Source organism: Mercenaria mercenaria, chromosome 3, assembly GCF_021730395.1.
Source record: "Mercenaria mercenaria strain notata chromosome 3, MADL_Memer_1, whole genome shotgun sequence".
NCBI lineage: Eukaryota > Metazoa > Mollusca > Bivalvia > Venerida > Veneridae > Mercenaria > Mercenaria mercenaria.
In genome coordinates, this window is record NC_069363.1 from 41,052,404 (window position 1) to 41,077,807 (window position 25,404).

Below are 25,404 nucleotides of genomic sequence, written 5' to 3' on the forward strand. Positions count from 1 at the left end.
CCTGCACTCCAATCCAAAGTGGTTGATTTGCTTTGAATAATAAAAAAGAAAGAGTGATGTATCACAGTATAGTTTATAATTAATTGACATGTGTTTACTCTACGTGTATATTTCACGCGAGTTGCTGCTCAAAATAGATGATTGATGGCGGGCAAGTAAAGATAGGATAAGATAACTATATCCATATTAATCTAGTTCATGTTACTTAGGTTCTGTGTGGAAAAAAAATGAGAAACGAAAAGAAATCGTTATACTAGTATATACAAATGTACATGTACTACTTTTAAAACGCACAAGAAGAAGACAGTTAGCGATAAGACACCAAGAAAAATGTCAGTGTTATTGTCTTAGAATGTCCGACACACAGCTAGTTGTTTATGTATGTTTAATGTAACCTTAAACTGCTTGATACATTTTAAGATGTTTTGCAATCCAATTATATGCCTTTTTTGTTTTCTATTGAACTTAAAAATCACCTTCTAAAGCCAATGAAAGGTAACGGATTGAAAATCTTTTCAGTGCAACATATATCTTCTGTTTAGGTTTTAATTAAATACACAATTGAAACAAAAATAAGAAATGTGATATCAAACATTTCTCGCACACTATAATAAAGTCATATACTTTTCCAGCTAATCTGAAATGAAAATTATAACGTATTGTTCCGATGATGATTTAAATAAAAACAAAACCTTCACCCTTTTGAATACAGTTATATACAAAATATTTGTTAAACCACTGAGGCTTTGCTAAAATATAACAGTGTACCTTTGAAAAAGAATTCCTGAAAAAAAAAGATATATATTTTGACATGAGTTTGACATGGCAGTGAATGACATGCACAACATATATACATCTTCATACAACATTTTTAAATTATGACTTTGACGAAACAAATTACTTCTTTATGACCGGGACAGTTGTAATCAATATGTTTTGCAAGTTCAGTATCACTTTATTTGGAGCAGATCTTCAAAGCTAAGCCTCTCGCGTATAGCGGGTTATCAATGTTTACTTCTACAGACCGTTCTCTCTCTATGCACGTGTATATCTGATCTGGAAAACGTAATAAACTGTATCGGAGTGAAAAGCTATGTGAAACATTTGCAGTGTGGATAACTGCACTTAACAAAACGTTATTTTCTTAAATTTGTATGTGGCTAAAAAGTAGAAATGTGGAGCAGTATTGTTGCAGTTTCGTCTTTAGGTGCTTTGGCCGCGTACATTATACAATACAGGTACGTTTGAACTTATTCATATTTCATTTTAGCACTGCGATTTGTCATATAAAAAATTATGTTGTATAAAAAATACAAAACAATCGAAGCAGTAGACTTCGAAACAAAATAAAGCGGAATTTGAACGGATATTATATAGTACCGACTGGTTGACTTGATATCTCGCTGTTGTTATGATCTTGTTTCCACATAAGACTCTTGCACTGTCACTTTGCTGGTTACGAATTAGAAAATGTCTGAATAATATGGCATATGTTCTTTAATGCAGATTATGTTTACACTTGATAAAACATTTTTTCTTTATTTCTAAAAAGAGACTGGATAGATTGGAATCAGAAGTTCCTTTACAGAGTTGCACCTGGTCCTTGCAAACAGGTTTTAACTGGTAAGAGGTTGGTTTATTTATGTTCAAAAAATGCTTAACTTTCATTATATTCAATGCCAGAATAATATATATGAGTAACTCCAATTAAATTCGAAGGATTGTAAATATTACAAAACATTGCCTTTTATTACAAAACCATTACTAAAATTTTAAATATATTAGATTAAAATCAACAATTGTTGCAAATGTATGAATATTTCTCGGTCCTGTAAATGCAAAAGAAAAAAAAACGTTTTCCTGATTACCCTACAGATGGCGGCTCAGAAGATGTTACGTACATTGGAAACGGAATAGTTATTATGTCATCTGTAAGTACTTTATCAGTAGCTCTTGTTCTTTTTACAAATAAATTGAATGCCCCTGTCAGATGAAAAGTAAACTCTGCTTAGTTAAATAGTGAGTGCGAAATTTGTGTGTTGTATTTATAATCTGATAGTATACATGAAACAATACTATATGATGTGCATATTTTTATCTCACCCGGTTTAACGAACTATTGTAAGCTATTGTTGTTTTCGTTTTTGGAAGGAAAATATATGAACGTATAAGACTAATCTGTGAAGTATACTCGTATCTTAAAGGCGCTTTTTGGGTGCAACAAAATGGAAAACAGGTTTTCAATTTCATCTGTCAGGCTAAAACGTTTTAACTCTGAGACATTTTGGGTTTTTATACCATTTGATTTAGCGACATACTAAAATGATATTTGCCTGATTGTAAATGGGTTCAATGATGCAGTTTATCACGAAAGAAATTACACCAGTCAGCATCGAATGCAAAATGAGAAGTCCTTGTTATTTGCTAGCTAATAGAACACGTATGAATATAAACCCCTAATAATGATATAGTAATAATTTAGCATCTGCTGAATTTTGTTCCTATCATTTCAATCTCATTGCTCGCTGCATATACATTTACACAATTATCCCTTATGATTTAGGTTCATCAAGTTCATTTTTAGTGTCTTCATTTATATATATCTACGATGTGCTTAATGTTGAAACAGTGTACACTTACTGAAATTAAGAATGAATCTCTACTCTTATCCGTACCCATATAGTATGAGATCTCAATCTTTCTGATATTTTCTGAAAACTTATGTCTTTACTTCCTTATTGATAATCACTACTTCTGTTGTTGTCGGCACTTATTTTACTTTCCCAATTCTGATAAGGGTATAGGTGCTGGAGAAGGTAATGGGGTTGTCAAAGCTTTAGATCTGAACACCAGTCAAGTGGTAACCATGAAAATACGTGGAGCTCCGGACAGAAAAGATTTCATGACAATCCCACATGGTATCACCACCTGGAAAGATGAAAGGGGTTCGTTTTAAAATTAGTACTGTTTGTTATTGATTGGTCCTAATTTTCTACCTATATTTCCTGATTTTGAATGAAAAGTTAGTGTCACAAGAAATGTAGGTAAATTAAGAGATACAGTATTCTAAGACATTCTTTACGTAACACGCAATTCGAGTTTTGTGTAAGCATTTCTAAGCATTTGTTTAAGAAAAACTACAGTATACTTATATCTCTCTTTGTTTGCTCTTAACGTTGTCTCATTCAAAATACGTTTTACAAAAGAAATATTTTTGTAAGGTCACTTCTGGTTTGCTGCAAACAAAGGCGATAACGTACTGGATAAGGCGTTCGGAAACGGCTTGTGTCATAATAGTGCCTTTTTTGCCAGTGCACAATTTTTTCTTGCATACAATTCTTACCCGGGCAGTAGGATGAAACTTTTTTACGTTCTTGTGAACTGTTTTGCTGTTTATTTCAGGGAATATATATGTATATGTCTTGACACATCCCCCAAAAGAGGACAGGATCGAAGTGTTCAAAGTGAAAGGAAATAATGTCCTAAAATATAAAAGGACCATAACAGATCCAAACTTCAGCTAGTATGTTCTGTGTTAACATCATACAAATATATTGCAAAAAGCGCATTTTTTTACTTCGTAAATGTACACATATTAATCTGAACTGATACGAGTAACATATTGTATTAGAAGGCGTTATGATTATAATTTTCCATTAAGTATGTTTTTATTCACGGTTTCAGTAAACATTGAATAACCATAAATAACATAAATAAACCAAATCTTTGCATAAAAATGAATCAGATATTTCTAGACTCACAATTGTCCTTGACAATCTGGACATACGATAGTAACGTAATTTTGGTATTAGTTTGGCATATGAAGTTTTGTATTCATCAACGTTTTAAGTCCGAAACGTTAGCATCTAAATATTATATTTTCTTTACTGCACTTTGAAAAATACGCATTCTCAAGCTACAGGTCAGTCAAGTTTCAAAAGAGTTATTTTTCTACAAAACAAAGGTATGTCGAATTAAATATCTGTCGTTCTTAAATCTAAGTTTTAGACTTTAAACTTTAATAAAGGTCCTGTTTTCTCTCGTATCGTTTCCAGAAACGTAAAGAGTCCTTTAAAATAACCACAGCTAGCACACCTGGAATTGATAGATACAAAGTGTCTTAGATTCTGAAGTAAACCGCTTTTATTTTACCATTGTTCAAAAGATTTACATTGTGTTTGACTCAAGTAGGACTACAATTCTTTTTCAGCTACAAAAAAAAAATAAAACCATATATGTGAATGCTTTACTTTCAGCATGAACGATCTAGTTGCAGTAGGACGAGACAAGTTTTATATAACAAAGTTTATTCACTATCGAGAAAGGCCATGGAGTATTCTGGAGTATATGACTCAAAATGCCTGGGCAGGTGTTATGTATTATGACGGAAAAAAGGCTAGAGATGTTGTTCCAACCGGTCTGCTGTTGCCAAATGGGATCAACATTTCACCCGATGGAAAGTGAGTTAGCAGTGATAATGTATTAGTATTTACCTTACTATAAATAGTAAAACAAACCATTGAAAACGGCCGTCACGGCGGTGAAGGATCCATAATGGCGCATTCAACGTTTATCTGGTAAGAGAATTCTGATATTTTCTAAACCTGTTTTGCAAGAAAGATGACAAAGACAATGAAATTTATGCAAAACACTATGTTGTTAATGTAATAAAAGAAAATAAAAAGATGAAATGAAGCATAGGTCTATAATACAAATGACATTCTAACACGACCCGATTGGTTTAACTATTTAACAAAGAAGGCTAAAAATTGTGTTTAATTATGCAGCAATTCATTTTTCTGACGTCACAAATTATTACGTCAGAGCGTCAAAAGTCATAGCGGCGCGCTGGAAAAGAAACCAACAGTAGACTCAAATATTTGATTTAATTCGTCGGCAAGGATGTACTGTATGTAAGAAGCCTTGGTAACTTGTTAGAATTGAAATAGTGATTTTCGTTGATTGTCGTTTAGATGCGCATTATTATATCAGTCCGTCTGTGCATCTAAACTCCAAACAATGACTGTATTCAACGACAAGTCACAGAGTGAGATATATTATTTCTTAAATAAACGGCTAGGATGTGCCTTCTCGCCTAAAAGACACATAATAAACGTTGGAAAATTTCAAATTTAAGTTTCCCGAATTGGCAACGTCCGACTTGCATTTGTTTTGGCTGGTATTACTAAACTGGCGCGTTTACATTTTTTGGTATAGCATTGATATGTTTTTAACGCTAAGACGCTAATGTACAGCTCGTTTAAATGGGTCAACCGTGTTGTTGCACTTATAAAATAGACTGTCCCGGTTTATAGATTGGTCAGGGCTACTGATATATATTGTATTTTGCCATCGAAATATTTCTATAAAATGCTTCTTCCCCTTTCGTTTGGATCCGTCCATGTTTACAAACACGTTTGTTTATTTTATGGACTGTATACGTTGAACTTAACTTTGTTTATATACCATATTTGAATCTCCCTTAAGAGTTAAAGTGAGAATACTTTTTACTGCAGAATGGTTTACGTAGCAGAGTTCGGGAAAAAGATATTGCATGGTTATCACAGATCAACGGACAATCTTCTTACAAAAGCATGGGTATAAAATTATGTTATTGTTTAAAATTTATTTAATTGCAAATGTAGAAATTTAGAAAAGTATAATATTCACCTGGTTTCTTTATTTTCTGTAGAAATGATTGCGCATATCTGAAACAGGTATAGTTGATTAATTTTGTGTCACGTTTAAAAGTGGCCGGTTTACAGAATTTCTACCGTAAAGACAATGTTAATGTGTAAACTGTCCTTAAACGTTATTTTGAAACAACAGATTTTGACCTAACATTTCTGTCAACTAATATGTGTACATATCCGAACCAAGGACGAACATCCAACAGGACATAAACCATCAATACGGCGTTCCACATAAAAATGTGCACACGTCGTTCACTCACCGTCTACCTAACACATGACTCGAGATGTATCAAAAGACAATAGCAGGGATACAGTATGACAGAGCATTTCAACGGCCAGTTAGAAACCTACCGTTCGGAAGTTTAAAACAATTATTGTCACCAACCTTCGCTCATAAACTTTAACCATTTTCCAAGAGTCAGACAGTTGCAACCATATAATACAACAATCTAAACGGGGTTTTATTTAGCTAATTTCTTTGTTATTGACTTTAATTTTTATTTCTCCACGGAATATTTTTAAATGTGCGATCATACATAGATATAGCAGAATTCTCACCACATTTATGTATGTATAACTCCAAACGAATTGGTTGTGTATATATGAATATGTATATGTCATTGCTTAAAAGATTGCTCTTTTGCACTCCTTTGCAGTCTTTTGATGCTGACACGCTGGTTGACAATATAGAGGTCGATCCAGACACCGGTGACTTGTGGATTGGTTGTCATCCTGTAGCTTACAGGATACTTGATTACATGAATGATTTCTTCGGACTGACATTACCGTCCCAGGTAAAATACAGAGTATTGTTTTAAGGATGAGATATTGAACAAACATTATAAAACAGAACATAACACAATACACGGAGGAGGAAGTGTTACACGAAGGACGGAGTTCTTCGGATAACCTGTCATGTTTTCGACTGATAACTGTTACGGAGTTCCTGGAAAACGTTACAGAGTTCTTCTGATATCTATATGAGAAAACAAGGAATCGGTCGAGAAAATGGTAATTATTTATCTTTAAAATGAGAGAATGGGGTGTAAAACTAAAGTTTGATGATCAAGGTTGCCTAATGTTTTGTGCTATGCGTCAGAAAAAAAAACTGTTTAGTCTAATATTCCGCGCTACTTCTTTGAAATGAAGACATTTTGAGTAAAATATCGAAAGCGTTTGCTTATTCATACATATTAATCTACCCATTCACGTTCTTCATCCTAACCACACATATTGCCTAATTTTAGTGCAAAGTTACAAACATAAACCACTATCTAAAATTTTATGCCCGATTTTTCAAATGGTACGGAGTTCAGGTGATAACTCTGAAGATGTCACAGAGTTCTTATGATAACTTTTGTTACTGCCAGGGTGTTTCTTGAGCTATGATAAGATACGTTTTAGCTGATTTTATTATTTTGAAAGGGTATTAATCATGTTCTAACGTACGATATTTATCCAAGGCAAAATATTGTGGTTATATAATGTATGGTATGTGTGTTTTTGAGTTTCAGTGATAACTTTTTAGTGTTATACTTCTTATTGTAACTAGATGTTACTTTTAAAGTGACTGTGTACGCTCATAATGATAATCTAGCTATGTTGAATATTTGAATACAAATCGTACATAAATGATGTACAGTGTCAAACAGTTACAGAAATATATTCTTATTTTCATTTAATTGGCTTGGAAATTACATTGTGTATTCTATTGTTAAACAGTGCAGAATTCTCTTTCTTTACAATATTTCCAACTAAACTCAAAGTGCCCTTCTATTCATCTTATAGCATTTTGCAAATGCAAAGGTCGTTTCTGGTGAAGGATTGATATAAAGAGCATTTAAAACTTCATATTATTCACGCATTATGATATTCTCTAAGACAAATAGTATACATGCACTTTATCAGTGTATGGGAACGCGATATCGAAAAAACGTAACTGGAATGTCCTGTGACAGCTGTTCATTTGAAAAAAAAAAGTATAAAGGAAGCAGATAATCTCAAGTTGGCAATAATGCGATATCTTAAAAATATAATTTAAAGGAGTTCATCACAATATTTTGTGCGCAGCTCAATCGCGCAGCAAGCGATATCCACTGTAAAGTTCAGAATTCGCCGCCGAAAGTGCATAATTGTCGGATATGCAGCGCACTCGCGCAAAATATATCGTATGTACTGACAATATAGGTCGTGCATCCATATTTTACCTTTAAAAGTGATGGTGTTTTATTGGGGGAGTAGTTGTAGGAAGTGCTCGAATCGCATACATTGTGGACAGCCAATTTGAAAGTAAACTATTTCGTCCAGTAATGATGCAGCCGACTCCAAGTCAAATAAAATTCCAGAAAATCTTAACGTAGATATATTTCCTTCAAGTTCAAATGTGACTTCCTAAAAATGTTGTTATACTTTTTGTGCCCCATCCTGCATTTCACGTAGTAAAACCAGAGTTATGGCCCTTGATAGTCAAATTGTACATAAAGGATCTAAACATTTGTGTCGCATGTACCTCAAAATTATATGCGCCAAGAGTCATGAAACCACACAAAAATTAAATTCAGCATGCGAAGTTGTGCACCAGTGCTTTTATTTGAGGTTTCACTCAATAAAAACAGATTTATGTCCCTTGACGTGGTCAAATATATACGTAAATAGGATGTGAAAGCTTGTGTAGCATGTATCTCAAAAAGTATTTGACCTAGAGGCATGCAACCTTAAAGGAGCATTATTCCGCATGTGAGTAAGAATATTGGTTAAGGAACTGATAATAACATTGTGCAATTTGTTTTGTAAGAAAAAAAAAAGTTCATAATTTTTAGGTGGGTGGGGTAATGAAAAAATACTTTTGTGGGTGGAGTGAATATTTTTTAATTTTTTTTGAAAACAAGCACGGGTTGATATTATTTGTTTGGTTTAGATTTTTTTGTCTTAGTTCTAGCTTACATAATGTAAAATTTGGAAAAATTCTGTCTGCTAGATTTTTCATATCATTAAGAAATACTTCGTGTTTTTCTCAGTTTCAGATACTTTCGACATCTGTCAAGAGTAATTTTTCTGAGTTAATATATCTATATGTTGACATTTTATGCATAGTTATAGTGGTGTTATTAATTCGGATGCATAAACAGTAACATCAGAGTGAAACTTCGAATAAATAATTGTTTGCAGTAGTTTTATTATGACATGTATGTACTGTTTCTTCAGACAAAAATACCGATTTGGTGTTCTTAATAAACTTTGAATATTGAAAAAAGAAGCACGGGTACCTATTATTTTTATTTTTTATTTTAACTTGTCATACATCAATCTATAAATATGCAAAGTTACAAAAAATTCTGTCCGCTAGAAATAATTGTGAAAAACATCTTTAACAGTCAGACTTTTAACGATATCGCCTACATTAAATTAAGAACATTCGCTTCCGCTATACTTATCATTTTCTGTCCAAAAGCCATAGCATGACACGGCAATTACGTTTTTTGATATTGCGTTCCCATACACAGTTTCATTAATCATTTTAGGATTATACAAAATATATCCACTACACTTTTATTATTAATAATAACAAGAGTTTAGTTTTTCCGTAACAAAGCAATTGTTAACATTTACAAATAAGGGCTAAATATTAAATATTTTATAAAAATATTATCCGAACTTTAAACAGGTCTTTACCTTTGATATCAGAATCTTTAGCTTCAAGCTGACCATCATCCCTAAACAACTATTTATGCACAGTCTTGGTTGGTGTATTTATTCTTTTTAATTTACAAGACTTTCTGTAGTATCTTTCGTCAATACTTGTATCAAACAACTTTCTTCATTATAAGATATTTTTGATTCGTCTTGTCCAATGTCTTCCCCAAGTTTATCAAACGTCTGTGTTTTAATTTTGCCACACGGCCTCAATGTTGTAATCGCGACTTTCCTTTCAGGATGAATATTTACAACATGAGTAACTGCTTCAGACGGTGTCAGGAATCTTTTGTGACAGTATTTACATCTGAATGTCGCATCATGAAAAAAAAGACAATTATCCAAAGCTTTTCCTAGCATATTGGCCTTTTCAACCTACCACATATTAACTCAACGTAAAGGTCATAATATGAATATGCATAACTAGACAAGCAATTGAATCGCGTGAGATGACATCAGCATCATACATTACTTACTTACTTACTTATTCCTTTTCGCTCACGGGTGGGCATAGGGCCTTCACCATTGTCATCCAGTCGTCTCTATTTCTGCCGTCTTTTTTGCCTCGCCCCGTAAAAACAAGAAAGAATATCCAACAGGGAAAGCCACGTTCCAAAAACCAGCCTGACTGTCCGCAGCTCAGCGTCCAGGGTTCTTCTCCAGGTCCACCCGGTTAGCTCAGTAGGTAGAGCGTTGGTGTACGGATCTCGGGGTCGTGAATTCCTTGGGCGGGGCGTATGTTCCCTGTGACTATTTGATAAACGACATTGTGTCTGGAATCATTAGTCCTCCACCTCTGATTCATGTGGAGAAGTTGGCAGTTACTTGCGATAAACAGGTTTGTACTGGTACAGAATCAAGGAACACTGGTTAGGTTAACTGCCCGCCGTTACATGACTGAAATACTGTTGAAAAACGGCGTTAAACCCAAAACAAACAAATCTTCTCCGGGTCAGTGCTGTCTACCTCGTTTTCGTTTGTCCAGTGGGTTCCAATCAAGAGCTTGGCGGGTTATGTTTGCCTGTTCTCTTCGCAGAATGTGACCCAGCCATCTCCACTTTCTCTCTTTGATGGAGAGTGTCACTGACGTCTGCTTGGTCCTCCTCCAGAGCTCTTCATTTGAAATCCTCTCTGGCCACCTTATTTTCAGGTTTCTGCGAAGGCAGTTGTTGATGAAGACTTGGAGCTTATATTCAATACTCTTGGAGTGAGAGAGAGAGAGATACGAATAGGTAACTAATAAAGTAAATTGTATTTAGTAAATAGTAAATAGTAAAACTATGTGCAGTATAATGACATATATTATATTATACTGCACATAGTTTTAAACTTTACAAAAGACTCATATCATACATTATATAACCACAATACTGTCCCGTGGATAAACATCTTACATTAGAACATGATTAACACCCTTTCTAAATAATAAAAGTAGCTAAAAAGTATCTTAACATAGCTCAAGAAACTCCCTGGCAGTAACAAAAGTTATCATAAGACCTCTGTGACATCTTTCAGAGTTATCACCTGAACTCCGTAACATTTGAAAAATCGGGCATAAAATTGTTAGATAGTGGTTTATGTTTGTAACTTTGCACTAAAATTAGGCTATTGCGTGTGGTGAGGATGAAGAACGTAAATGAGTAGATTGATATGTATTAATAAGCAACGCTTTCGATATTTTACTCAAAATGTCTTGATTTCAAAGAAGTGGTGCGGATTATTAGACTAAACAGTTTTTTCTGACGCATAGCACAAAACATTACGCAACCTTTATCAACAAACTTTAATTTTACACCCCATTCTCTCTTTTAAAAGATAATTTCCATTTTGTCGACCGATTCCTTGTTTTGTCATACAGATATGAGAAGAACTCTGTAACGTTTTCCAGGAACTACGTAACAGTTATCAGAAGAAAACATGACAGGTTATCAGAAGAACTCCATCCTTCGTGTAACACTTCACCCGTGCAACAGATTTGCACAAATGGTCATGCACCTGGGTATCAAAGAGTGAGATACAGATTTACAATCCAGAAACTTTGCTTACCGAAAATAAATGGATGCGTGCAAAATAAGGTGAACGTTAGCTACTAAAGGAAAACACACACTATAGCTATGACACGGGTGAAGCTATATGTAATTTCGCCAGCTATGACTAAAATTATCTGTTACATACACATACATATACACACTTTTACTAATGTTTATTATGTACGTCAAACTTGATAAAGATTCGATGTAAAATATTGGGGAGCGAAAAATCAATAGAATTCGCATTTAATGAATCAACATGGGAAATTTTAAAACTTCCGTTCACAAACTTGATTTTCAGTATAGTGGAAGCATTTAAAGACGTGCGTAACGCCTGGTGCTCCGAAATATATAGATCTGTATGAAATGTGATGCGAAAGTGTCATTAGACAGAAAAACAAAATATGCATTTTTTTAAAAAGACGTTTCTCTATCATTTAGGTATTGCGATTCAAAATGGAAGACAATATGGTATCTGCCGTTGAAGAGATCTACGCAGACGACGGAACAGAATTGCTTGGCTCGACAGCGGCAACCTATGTGAACGGAAAACTTGTAATTGGTACCGTTGAAGCCCAAGCTGTTGTCTGTGATGTTAACTACTTGTCAGCTTAAATATCATTTACTTTGCGGAACATATATTATCGAAAGCATCCAAACAAGTGCGCTTGACGAAGGAATGTTTGACAGTAGTACAACAGTAGTATCTAGCATAACATCTCATGATACAGGCTTCTTTACGTTTCATTTATGCCAGTTCCTAAAATACATGTTCCCGGGGGTTCTTAAATACATTAAGATAACTTAACATTTATTTTTTACAATAAGCATTGTTTTGGTCGGTAATGATTAAGATAATATAAAACAACATAAGTGGTATCACATATTTACTCGCTGTAGTTGTTCTAACCATTCAAGCGTTGGTACAATTTATTGTTTGATTTTCAGCATTTTGTTTTATGTTGCATTAAAGCGATTCTGTTTAGAAAACATTCATGTATGTTAGATGATTAGTTTTGTTTTTGTTTTATTTTCATAAAACGTGATTTGCTTTATGTCAATCAGGAGGGCAAATATTAATTGCATGTACTAGTAAGTCCTTTTATTATACACCTACGAATATGGCCTTTATTATGCAAACACAAAACACTGAATTCAACTTCCATTGAATAAGAAGAATATGACGTCAAAAAATGGTATAATAACGGGTAAAGATCAGCGTTAAAATAATGTGTCAAAAGACTCACTATTTCAAACAACTTTATATTGTATGTGTCTAAAATTGTTGTCAGTTTTGGCTGATATTATACTAGAAATAAGTAGGAGTATGTACTAAACGGGTCATTAAACAACTCCTTCATTATGATGATACAGCTCGCATGGATTTTGTCAGTCCTGATCACACTCGGCCAGCACCTCGTCGTAACCAGTACCTGGCAATATCGATTTGAGCCGTATACGACATTGCAGATCAAGACACTGGTATTGAAATCATATTATATCTTAGAGTTTAAAAATAAAACAAAACATTTAATCGGAATGTTTCTTTTGTTTTTTATTGCCATGTATCCCCGAAGACAGCCAAAAGCTTTTGTTCGAAATTCTTTTACGTATAAGAAATACTATATCTTTTGCTTTTTATTTGCAACAAATGCAGTTCCTATATACATGTAGGATTATCTGAATGAACGGATTCAAGTACACTTCTTTTGTGTTTCCTGTTTGCCTAAAATTCATCAACTTCAAATTTAGGAGTAAAATCTTATTTCTCCAAATCACGTAATACCCTGGTACAAGGAACAAATTAAAAAATCAGGCCTTTCTTGTTATATATATTTTCATGATATTTTTGTGGTTATCATGCCTTTTAAGGTCACCTTGTCGTAATATCCTTATTTAATATCTTGCAACTATTCTTTATTAAACTTTTCATTTATAAGTTCGACTTTTAATGATACCATTGAGGTTGCAAAAAAGCGAGTATAAATATCAAACAGGGAATGCCATGTTACAAAAACGCAGCCTCCAAAAACGAAACTCACAGAAAGCAGACATTTTAAGAGTGAATGGTTGGATGTGCACAAAGAAAACCACTATCCGAACTTTTAAACCAGCCATTTTACAGACTGGAATATAAATCCAACCATGTTTACAGACTATCAATAATACGTTAGAAAAAAATAAACAACTATGGGTACAATAGGTCGATACATACAACGTCAATTATTAGTTACACTTTGTAAACAATAAGTGTAAAAATATTTTCAAAAGTAATTGATTGTGTTAAAAAACATGTAAACCACATAGATTTGTATTTGAAACTGAGGGATTCTACATATGGAGGCAGCATATTGAACATTGATGTCATCTCAAGACTCATCATATTATGTTATGAGAACAACCAATAGTGAATTAATGGAATTATAAACATCGAAATATCGAGACAACTGTTTGATAAGTTTTATTGCCCATCGCAGTAAAAAACATAGCTGTTTGAAAAAGGCTTAAAACGTCAGGCGCCACTAGAGGTATAATCTAACGATTATCAAAAGAATCACGACACGTTATACGACATTTTATATTTCTGTTGTCATGCTTATGTACTAGTATAGTTTTCTAAAAAGAAAAGGCACGGGTATATTTCCCGGAAGCACTGAGCACCCCATACACAGCAAGAGAGCCATGTATCGCAAATTAGGTCCACAACAAAAAGAAATATAGCAGACATATTGCTTCAAAAGTCCAACAAGTACATCATGTGTAAAATACAAAATTTGGTAAGGGGTAGATAAAAGGGTGGGGTTGTTGGGGAACGTGGAAAAAGCAAGAATAATTATTCAGCACCTTATACGCAGTCTCCCTACACCGCAAATCACAGCAGCGCATAACGAAACACACACACACACACAAACAAACACACCACCCAGAGGGCGACCAGCAACCAAAAATATGGCGAACACCTAAGTTAACCCATAATAAAAGGAGAGGGGGCGTAAATGCAAGGGGCGGTGTGGGGACAGGAACGAAACACCTACAACAAAAAATACAATATACATAAAATACGAAACGGACAAAAAACAAGTTGAAAATGGGAGCATCGCCTTGGGACTGTCAGTAACCTATAAAAAGGCAACTTGGGCAACTTGGGGGACGAGGGAGAGGCTCTAACAGTAGTGACAAAATACCCGATTATATATATAAAGTAAAGCATATACGTATGCTCAATCTAAGGTATAATTACAAAAAACAACTTCTCTGAAGTCAAAACATCAAGAGCCTTACTTTATATATGACAATTCCGGAATCTTTTGAAACATTTAAACCTGAGGGAATAGGGTGTTTGTAAAAAATTAATCCATTTAAGTTCAGAGATGTTAACTTCATATTTCAATATTTCGACAGTTTAAACTGAAGTATCTTCGATTTTAGGAAAATGGTGGTACAGGAAATTTCGAAATTATTATTAGATCAAAAGGATTTAATTATTACGAATTCTATAACAGTGTTCTCGAAATCATATTTTAAGAGCCTGTTCTGGGCACATCATGAAAATGCATAGATAGCATCAGAGGAATTTCAAGAAATGTCTTGAAGAATATTCATATTGAAATGTCTGTTATTTACAGCGTATTGTCTACTTACTACTAAAATGAGGACAGCACAATGCACTTTATTGTCAAGTTCTTGAATTTTATTTTGAGGACCCGAGGATCGTTGTAGTTATATCATAGATTTCAGTCATGTCCAATACAGATCAGCCCTCCTGCATCAGCAAATACAGGTATGCTGAAATAAAGTAATAGTCAGACACAATTATTTATGTATATTAGAGATAAATATGACTTAATCAATGTTCTGTCATGATCATAGTTTTCAAAGGAGTTTTAAAAAGTAATATATACAGATGAAACTCAATATATCGAACTAGCTTATCTCATCTGGAAGAGTTTTTCAAGTCCCATCCAGTAAACACATGCCGGTTATTTCGAAGTAAAATTCTCGATCCCTTGGAATTCGCGATACCGAGTTTCAATTGTATATTACTTTTTAAAACTCCCTTTTCTAAAACAATGATCATGATAGAACACGGATTAAGTCATATTTATATCTAATATATAATATACAGGTATAAATATCAATAATATAACATTTCATCCAAAACTGAAATGCATTAATTAATAGGGAATCGATCCTACCGATCCCTCTACGGTAACATGCGATATACTGAATGAGATATATACTATCGAATTAAAAAATGTGTACTTCCAGCACGTGCATAAACCGTCTGACTTTGGATTTTTTGGAAGAATACGCTTTTTCATTGTGCCTAATAAGCGTTCACATAACTAGTCCGAACCGCAACGTCTTGCACATCAGTACAGTGTTTTTATTCCAAAATCTATCTTTAAATTGATAGGGAATCGATCCTGTGCGAAGCGACGAAAATTGAGATCGATCCCTCTACGGTAACATGCGATATACTGAATGAGATATATACTATCGAATTAAAAAATGTGTACTTCCAGCACGTGCATAAACCGTCTGACTTTGGATTTTTTGGATGAATACGCTTTTTCGTTGTGCCTAATAAGCGTTCACATAACTAGTCCGAACCGCAACGTCTTGCACATCAGTACAGTGTTTTTATTCCAAAATCTATCTTTAAATTGATAGGGAATCGATCCTGTGCGAAGCGACGAAAATTGAGATCGATCCCTCTACGGTAACATGCGATATACTGAATGAGATATATACTATCGAATTAAAAAATGTGTACTTCCAGCACGTGCATAAACCGTCTGACTTTGGATTTTTTGGAAGAATACGCTTTTTCATTGTGCCTAATAAGCGTTCACATAACTAGTCCGAACCGCAACGTCTTGCACATCAGTACAGTGTTTTTATTCCAAAATCTATCTTTAAATTGATAGGGAATCGATCCTGTGCGAAGCGACGAAAATTGAGATCGATCCCTCTACGGTAACATGCGATATACCGAATGAGATATTTACTATCGACTTGGAAAATGTGTCCTTCGTTCCGTGCCGTCATTAGACAACTTTTCAAATGTTTAGTTTAATCAGTTTAATCATATTTTATTGTATTTAATTATATACATTTTCTTTACACACACATACAATAAGCATACATAATACATCAATGCAAATATACAAAAGGGTTGGGCCAGAAGTCATAACAACATTATAGGAGGCCCTCAAATGTTTTCAAATGTTACGGGATGAGTTGAAGTCGTATCGATTCCCGATTGAGGCAGGGCCTTATTTCATATAGGAAAAACAAACAATCTTTCTGTTGCAAACACTTTTACTTTTCATAAAAGTTCATTGCGGCATGAAGATATAACGAGTAAACGGTCAACTTTAAGCTTGGTTACATGTATCTCATGTATCTCATGAATGTAAACATAAAATTCCAAGGCCCATGTTTAATTTTGTAGCCGCTTCATGAAAATACAACCTTGATTTCTTTCCTTTCCAAAGTATCTTTCTATAACGTAATTCTTGAACAAAATGGCTCATTAATCTTACATTCTACATGTTTACTAAGAAAGGTCATAGGTTTTGAGAAGTATATGGATTTCTTGATTTATGTCAAACACTTGATAAAGTGGCCGCCCTGTATAAACCGAAAATAAATATTTATGCGGTTAGTGACTTGTTGATGCCATCCAGCTGTAAAAGAATCTTGAACTTATAGTGTTGGTTGGTATTATCTATGTCAGAAAAGTACCCGAAAGAAATAAAAAAAATACTTGTCTACTTAATCAGTTTTGAGAAAAATCGTATGTCTTATTTATCGTCCTAGCATTATATTCTAGGAACTGAATCAGCATTTGTGTAAGGAGTAGATCAGTTTCATTGTAGGCCTTTATAAAAATTTACTTGTAGTTTCACGTTCTTATTTCTAGCAATGTAGAGCACAGCTGTATTAGTAATTACTGCTGGATTTACTTTCCACTACTTTCTCTTGTACAGGTAAACATTTCTTCAATTTTCCCATATTTTAGATAATAAACGTAAGTGTCACCGTAAATATGCAAAAGATAGGATATAATTTGAGGGGCTGACTGAAACTTTTCAAAACGTAAACTTTCTATTACGTATCTTATTCGGTATTGTCCGTAAGTATTGACCTGGCACTCATTAATCTTCGCCAATATTTTCGTTCGTTTTCGTTACTTTACGCAATATTTGTGTCCTGAAAATATCTATATTACTAAAGTAAAATATCAAGTTAACCAATGACACGGTGGCGTAGTGGTAAGATGTCTGACTTCCACGCACGTTACCACGAGTTCGAAATCACTTATATTTTTTAATGCAATGTTATCGATACCTGTTTCATTTTTACATTATTTTATGTATCATATTTCATGAATTTTAATTGTTTTCTCTTGTAGTATTTATTTTCTTGAACGCTGGTGACAGGTAATTAGTCTTCTTATCTAAGATACTTTTAAAACAATTTATTACACTTTTTTACAACGGGTAAATATGAAAACGTTTAATAAATGAACCATAAATATCACGATACGTTTGATCAAAGAAGTGGCTTTGTCCGCACAGCTACCTGCACATGCGACAGTATATCAATTAAGAATTATATATGTAACATTTATATCGATATTTATGTTAGGACACCGAGATTTAATTTACGGAAATATACGGAATATTCATGAGTGCCAGGTCAATACGTACGTATAAGATATTTCAGTAAAGTAAGCAATATAATGTTGACAAGTTATGATTTTATATAATGCCAGTTGTATTTCAGGGAAAAATCAGTCCAATAAAGTTTATTGCGCCACCTCTAGTATTCCACGTGATCGTGATGGAACTTTTGACAGACTTTTCCCCACTCTAAACTTGTGTTGCTTTCCTATGTTTGTCCATTTTCATACCTCCAAATTTGACCAAGAACGTCATCTCTTCACAAGAGCTAAAATGACACGTATAAAAAGTTCTTACGTGGCACAATGTCTGCAAAATAAAAACATTATTTTCAACTTGGTTTTAAAATTACCTCTAAATGTCGATTTCATTGAAGAGCAGGCGATTTAATGGTGCAACTCTAGCAAAAACGTCAGACGAGAGTTTCGTCAGATATTTCTTATATAAAACCATTTATATGAAAAAAGCAGTATTTTCCCTTTTCCCTCTTTTTGTCCGTTTATCGTTACCTTTATACCTCGTATTCATCTCCAACTACATTTAATGGAGGCAAAAAGATAATGATTACATACAATGTCGGAGAAATCACTCACATGTAACAAAATATAAAGTCCGGGTAAGTCCTTCAGACATTGAAATACTAGTTATCTCATGGAATCATATGCAGAATAAAGAAATAATAATTCTCGGCACAAAAAGACGTTCTACCGTGATTGTAGTGTATTTTCTAATTTTACACTGTTTTAGAGATTGGCTGCACTGGAACCAGGACAGAGTCTTGAAAGTTACGCCAGGGCCGTGTCAGACTGTTAAAGATGGTAATAAACTGGTTAGATCTTTCTTAACTCATGTAAATAATCAAAATTAATCAAACTACTCCCTGAAAAAGAAACTTTCATTCATATCCTATTTTTAGACCAGTTAAACTAACGAACTATGGACTTTTTACATATTAGCTGCGCTGTATATTTCACTATTTAAATTAGAATTAAACTCTTTTAGTGACTTAATTGATTTACGCGTTCTAGGTAATTTCATCTACACGTTTTAGAAGTACACATTATAATATGTATCATTGTTAAACTCGGTAATAAATGTAACTGACTCGTCAAGACTTTTTCATAAAAATAAATAATATATTCTATTTACAATTTTCTTGATAACTTATACATTAACGCTAATAATCCTCACTAGTGTTAAATATATGCATAAAGTCGCATATAATGTTAATAAGTTTTATGCTCATTCTACACACTGACTAATAGAACGAATGTGTAACATATTATGGCTGTTCAAACTACCGCTAAAGATTTAAATATCCGAGTATGCAAAATATGAATCTATTTCAGATGGCGGTTCTGAAGACATTGTTTATATTGGAGATGGTATATTCCTGATGTCCACGGTAAGAACCCGCTTACGTCGGTGTTTTGGCGTCATTTGAAACAGATTCTATCATCCACCGAAACACATAAATAATAAATATTACGTTTTTCAAACTTTGAATGACTTTACCAAAGACAATTGATCTTATTCGTTGCACACAAACAAAATGTGATACAGTCTACATAAATGGTTTAGGGCTGTTATATTTCGATCTTCTCAGGAAGTTCAGCACGACTTTTATGTCGTGTTATTGGTACTGTTTAATTTCTCAGCATGAACATTTCGGCCTGGGTGGTTCCAATACTCCCGCTTTCATAGCCTTGAGTATTGTATAATCACCCCTCGGATATGGTGCCTGCTTTTAATTTTGTCTTTTTACAGTTCTTGTGATATGCAGGCTCCATAACCTCAGATCCCCTTTCTAAATTCCAGTTTGTTTAGTTCTGCCAATTGTTTTCTCGTTTGGGGCAAACCCATTACTTTATCTACAAATACCGCTCTTCATGGAATTACACGCCTCAACACGTGTATCATTGAAGGTTCCATGTTCACCACCGTTTGAATACATCTGCGGATGTCTCTAAATTGCTTTTTGTACTTTTAGCATGTGTAAATGTTGAGTTCTGCTCAACCCGGGGCTAGAGGGCGTGGACGGTAGCTTGCATTTCCACTACCGTCCATGAACAGGCTCAATCAAACCGAGCCTGCAACATTTTCGTTTTTGTCGTGTTGAGCGACCTGTGAAGTTTCCTTGTTTTTCTATTTTACACTACTCTGAAAAAATACATAAATACGAAATTTTAATTTTTAATAACGAAATTATAAATTGTCCTATAAGTTTATATTATCAACTCTGTTTCAGGGCTTTGAATTTGGTAAGCTAACGGGTGATGTTATTGGTCTCGATATTAACGGTAGTCCGAAAATCTTAACTTTCAACAAGACCGATGTACCCGCCTTAGAGGAACCTATTTTGGCATCTCCACACGGAATGACGTCGTGGACAGATCCCAACACAGGTAAAATTATTATGTCATAAAATCTAGACATCTCTTACTCAACATCATTGTGTCATTATGGCAATAGAATAAATGTAACCGAAGTTACACATTATTACAAGTAGCATTATTGCAAACAGATGATATACCGTTAGATAAAAGTCGTATCTCCCCGGCCAGTAAGAACTTCTCATATAATATACATGATTGAAAACTAATGCTCGGTTAGCATTGTTTACGGTACATTTAATCATACTGAAACTGAAATTAAATGGTATGCCAATGATAGTAAGCCAGTCGACATGCTAGGCAATGTTGCTGTAGATTATGTAAGTTTCCGCGTATCTGGAACCAGCGTAATAATTATTTTCTGGTCCTTTATGATCATGGATTCCATTAACCTAAATTCTTCCGTTTTAGCCAGTCCTGGGAGAAGTGACGGGTGCTGCACACTTCTTTATCAGTCAAACCGAATGTGCTTTTACTTAGCTTAAATATGTTCTTCAAGATATTCTTTTGTTATAATTTATTTCTTATCTTTATAATGGCAGGTAAAATATTTCTTTACGTGCTTACTCATCCTCCGAGTGTAGACAAAATCCGTGTGTTCAAGTTCTTGAAGCCGTCAGTGTTAAAGTATTTAAAGACAATCACTGATCCCAGTTTTACTTAGTGAGTATTCAGTTCCATACTTCTTCAGCAACACAGACATGTCTTAATATGTAAATTACAGAGATTCAATCGGGCTAATTGAAATGTTGTCATTTTGTAAATACTACTACTTGCACTAGACGCTAGCAATAATGAAAATATAACAACGGGTCTAAGAACGAGTTAATGTACGTATGAATTCTCCTGAATTCTAAAAACTTGGTAGGAGTCTTTCATAGCATATTTCCCAAATCAAAACATAATCATTGCGTTTAAACATGTGTATAAAAGGTCTTTGTGTTTCAACATAAATGTTTGGAATGTCTTCTTGCCGTCCTCCAAAACAATACCGGCACACATTCATATTACAGTATGAACGACCTGGTTGCTGTTGATGTGGACAAGTTCTATATTACTAAATACACCATGTATCGAGATACAAGAAGTATACAGATGGAACATTTGTCTCATCTCAGACAAGGAAAGATTTTCTATTATGATGGAAGGAGGGCTAGAGAAGTTTCAGCCGGCTACTTCTTGCCGAATGGAATCAACATTTCGCCGGACAAGAAGTATGTCATTAAGAATAATTAAACTTTTCAAGTTTCGAATGGCACAAGTAGAACTTACGTAAATCAATTAAGTTGACCAATTCCTTTTAATGTAATTCTTCGCTTATAGTGTTGTCTTTGTATGTGGTAAATGTGCATGCAGATAGAAATATGTTACAGTTATTAAGCTCTACAACCAATGCCTTTAACACAATAACCTTTAAAACAAACAAAGTACACACACACACGCACACGCACGCACGCACGCACAACGCAGCTGCGGTCTATGATGACTTTCTAGCTGTTAATGATGGCGAAAGAACCCGGCTGACACTTCGCTAACACCTGGGCAGTTAGTTAAATGGCTTCCTAAAATAACAACACGAGCAGGGAAAGGACTGTCAGACAGAGGTGATGGGAAATTGACTTAATGTCAGTGACATGTACCACTCCAATGCGTACATTTATGAGTAACAAATTAGTATTATTACAGGATGATTTATATGGCGGAGTGGGGAGGTCAGCGACTTTATGGATTCAAACGAGAGTCAACAAACAACCTTGTGAAAGTCTGGGTAATGCTTCAATCTCAGTTAAAAGTTGTTTCTGTTAGTCAAAACTCCAATTATCACAGAAACAGCTTAATTTCATAGTCATTTACGGTTGATAAAGCTGTAGAACAAGTAGTATTTGTATTGAGTCAAACGTGTGTCCCTTTATTGGAAGAGAAGACCACTTCTTAGACTTTTCAAAGATTAGTGCCGTATGAATCTCTGCTTCATCCTAAATTTCTTTCAAACCATGAAATGATGGAGATTATTCAAGAACGTCGTGAAATAATATCTTTATACTCTCGTATTCTGATATGAAATATGTTAACACTCGCTGAAAATATTGAATAAATCTATTTTCCTCTTTAGAACATTTTCTATGTTTTGCGTCTTTTAAAATATTGACCTTCGCTTTGCAAGAATATTTCAAAACGTTACAAAATGGCTACCTTTATGAAAATGATCATTGAAATAATATCATTTAGACTCTTTGAATTTTTCTGTTCCTTCCTAGGATATGGATATGGGTACGGGAGTAGACAACATTGATGTGGATGAGAATGGAGACCTATGGATTGGTTGCCATCCAATCACATGGAAGATTGCTGACTTTTTTAACTTGTTTGGTGCTACACCACCATCCCAGGTGCAGGAATTTCTATAAAATTGAAGTAAACAAGAAAATGTTCATGATCAACTGATATATAATGGCCAATTTGGTATGATGTCTGTGTTTTAAGTTCTTCCAGCTCACAAATGTACACTGTATACGACTTAAAGTAAAGAGTAAATACCGATAAATCAGACAAGCAAGTATCTTTTGCTCATGCTTAAGCAAAAAGTCTTTCTTTAAATAAAATAATTTATGCGGTTCCGTGTAATCATACCGATAAAGTTTTCTTTTTATCAAAGTAGCTAGATACTTGTGTATAAAGATAAATCAATAATGACAAGACTCATTCAACTATTTCAGGTGATAAGAGTAAAGATTAGAGACCATACCGTTGACGATGTAGAAGAAATCTATAGGGATGATGGTCAGGAGTGTTCTGGATCCACTGTTGCGAGCTATCAAAGAAAAAAGCTTGTCATCGGAACAGTCTTCCAGCAGACAGTCGTCTGCGATGTCAAATATCTAACAAACTAAATAAAGTTTCTTTATCTTATTGCATGTGTATATCTAACATAAAAATATGTTCTTTCTGAACTTGAATTATTCAGATATATCCAAAGTCATGCACAATGAAACTCCATATGAAATGAGCAAAGATTGTATTTAAGATGCTTTCAAGTGAAGAATAAAATAAATATTCTTTAAATAGTTTCTTTGTACTTGTCACTCTACTGAAGGATTTCAATAATTTGTACATATGCATTTATTACGCCAATTCATTTGACCAGAAGTTTGTGCCATATTTGTTAGAAAGCGCACTTCATTTTTTTTTATATCTCGGATATTAACTAGTTAAAATGACACTCTTAGGCAGTTTTAACTGTTACTTTTCTTGACACATGAAACTAATGATGAGACGAACATCGAGGGCATGTAGTAGTACTGAATAATCATGCCACCATAAACATAAGCGGCCTCAGTTTGCGTTTCATTTTTATTGTTGGAGTTATTGGAAATATATCTTTTTGGGTGGATGGGGATGGAGTTTCGTATTTTCACAACAGCTATATATATGTTAATTAAATCCCTGAAAGACTATGCTTAGGTTTTTTGTAAGGTTCAAGAAATGCATTGACGTAACTCTTCATTAAACATGTCATGAGTTGCCAACCGTGATTTTCAAATAGTAGCAAACTTGATGTTTTAAATACAATGAAAAACTTGAGTACAATTTCAAGAAATTTTTCCATGATAATTATGTGCATTAATATTTATACATTTAATTGATTGGTCTAACAGGAATTGCAAATGCTTGATTGTGTGAAATGTAACATTGTTCTTGGGAAAACGCAAACATTCTGTTACAGACCAAGAATTTTCTAGGAATACCTTCAGTTGAAATGTTGATTTAGTTTTACACAAGGTATGTGATAAATCATGAATATCAAGTATCTAAGGGTGACGCTAAAACGTTATTAAATGAAACATAGCTTTTTGAAATGTTAGTTTTGACATACAGAGTTGAATCTTTTCTTGGGTATTCTGGTAAAGAAATCTTGTTTTAATGTAAGGCAAAGACTTTTTCAGTATTTGTTTATCTGATAAAGCGGTATACTGTTGAAAAGAAACGGCGATAACTCCCCCCCCCCCCCCCCACCCCCACAAAAAAAAAAAAAATACCCTTCCGTTGTTATATGGTATGTAAGGCTCTAACCATATGACAGTTTCATTCGCTGTAGCTCTTATACTTCAGAACTAACACACAAACCAACGAGATATGTTTTAAACACAAGATTATTGTAAAACAGGTGAGAAAAATAAGTGAACCCATTTTGTTAAAAGGTGTTTCGTTCGATAATATTTCAGTTCTGGACCCTGTTACAAGCATGTAAGATACATTGAGCGGATGCTTTCAACACACTTCTAAGTTTTCTGATGTAAACATTTTATATCTTGATGGATCCTCAGGAAATAAATATTAAGGAACCAGACACCTTGGTAGATAAACAGCAATTTTGCGATGAAGAGACTGTTTATCTAACGGATGTCAAATAAAACATTTCATAAATCTGGCCATTCAAACAACCCACTGATAAGCGTATATAATTATTTCCGGCAGTCATTTTCATATTCAAACAGGAAAGATAGCTACAAGTCGCATGTAATATCGGAACAGTTTACTGGGGGAGGCAAAGAAAATGGATACAAAACAAAATATGTCAGCTTTTCTTGAATGAATACATTCGCAAGAAGTAATGAAAAGTCCAACGCCTCTTACGCATTCTAGCACCAATTTAAGCAAAACTATAAATGCACATTAAATTGATCCCAAAGACAGGTCACCTCACAAATTATATAAAATAATATATAAATTTACATATTATACATGCAATATATATGCAATATAATGTAGCACAGGCAAGACAACGTCTCAGAGTGAGGTCGATACTTATCGCCTTGAAGCGAGACCGATATTTATTATCTCGAAATGAGATCTATACTGAAGAAGCTACTTCTTTTCAAATCTACAGATCTATAATGATCAA

At 34.0% G+C, this 25,404-nt stretch overlaps 1 protein-coding gene across 1 annotated transcript; it reads left to right on the forward strand.

The window, feature by feature from the left end:
• The first annotated feature begins 743 nt into the window (after window positions 1–743).
• Window positions 744–23,517, forward strand: LOC123523548 (uncharacterized). The gene is made up of 18 exons (XM_053539669.1): window positions 744–1,238; window positions 1,553–1,623; window positions 1,876–1,931; window positions 2,798–2,945; window positions 3,403–3,523; window positions 4,257–4,460; window positions 5,517–5,598; window positions 6,350–6,487; window positions 11,858–12,028; window positions 17,354–17,412; window positions 18,856–18,926; window positions 19,458–19,513; window positions 20,357–20,513; window positions 21,044–21,164; window positions 21,515–21,715; window positions 22,188–22,269; window positions 22,760–22,891; window positions 23,219–23,517. The coding sequence occupies exons 1-18, from the start codon at window positions 1,174–1,176 to the stop codon at window positions 23,390–23,392; spliced, it is 2,109 nt and encodes a 702-aa protein (XP_053395644.1). The 5' UTR covers window positions 744–1,173; the 3' UTR covers window positions 23,393–23,517.
• Window positions 23,518–25,404: the final 1,887 nt, after the last annotated feature.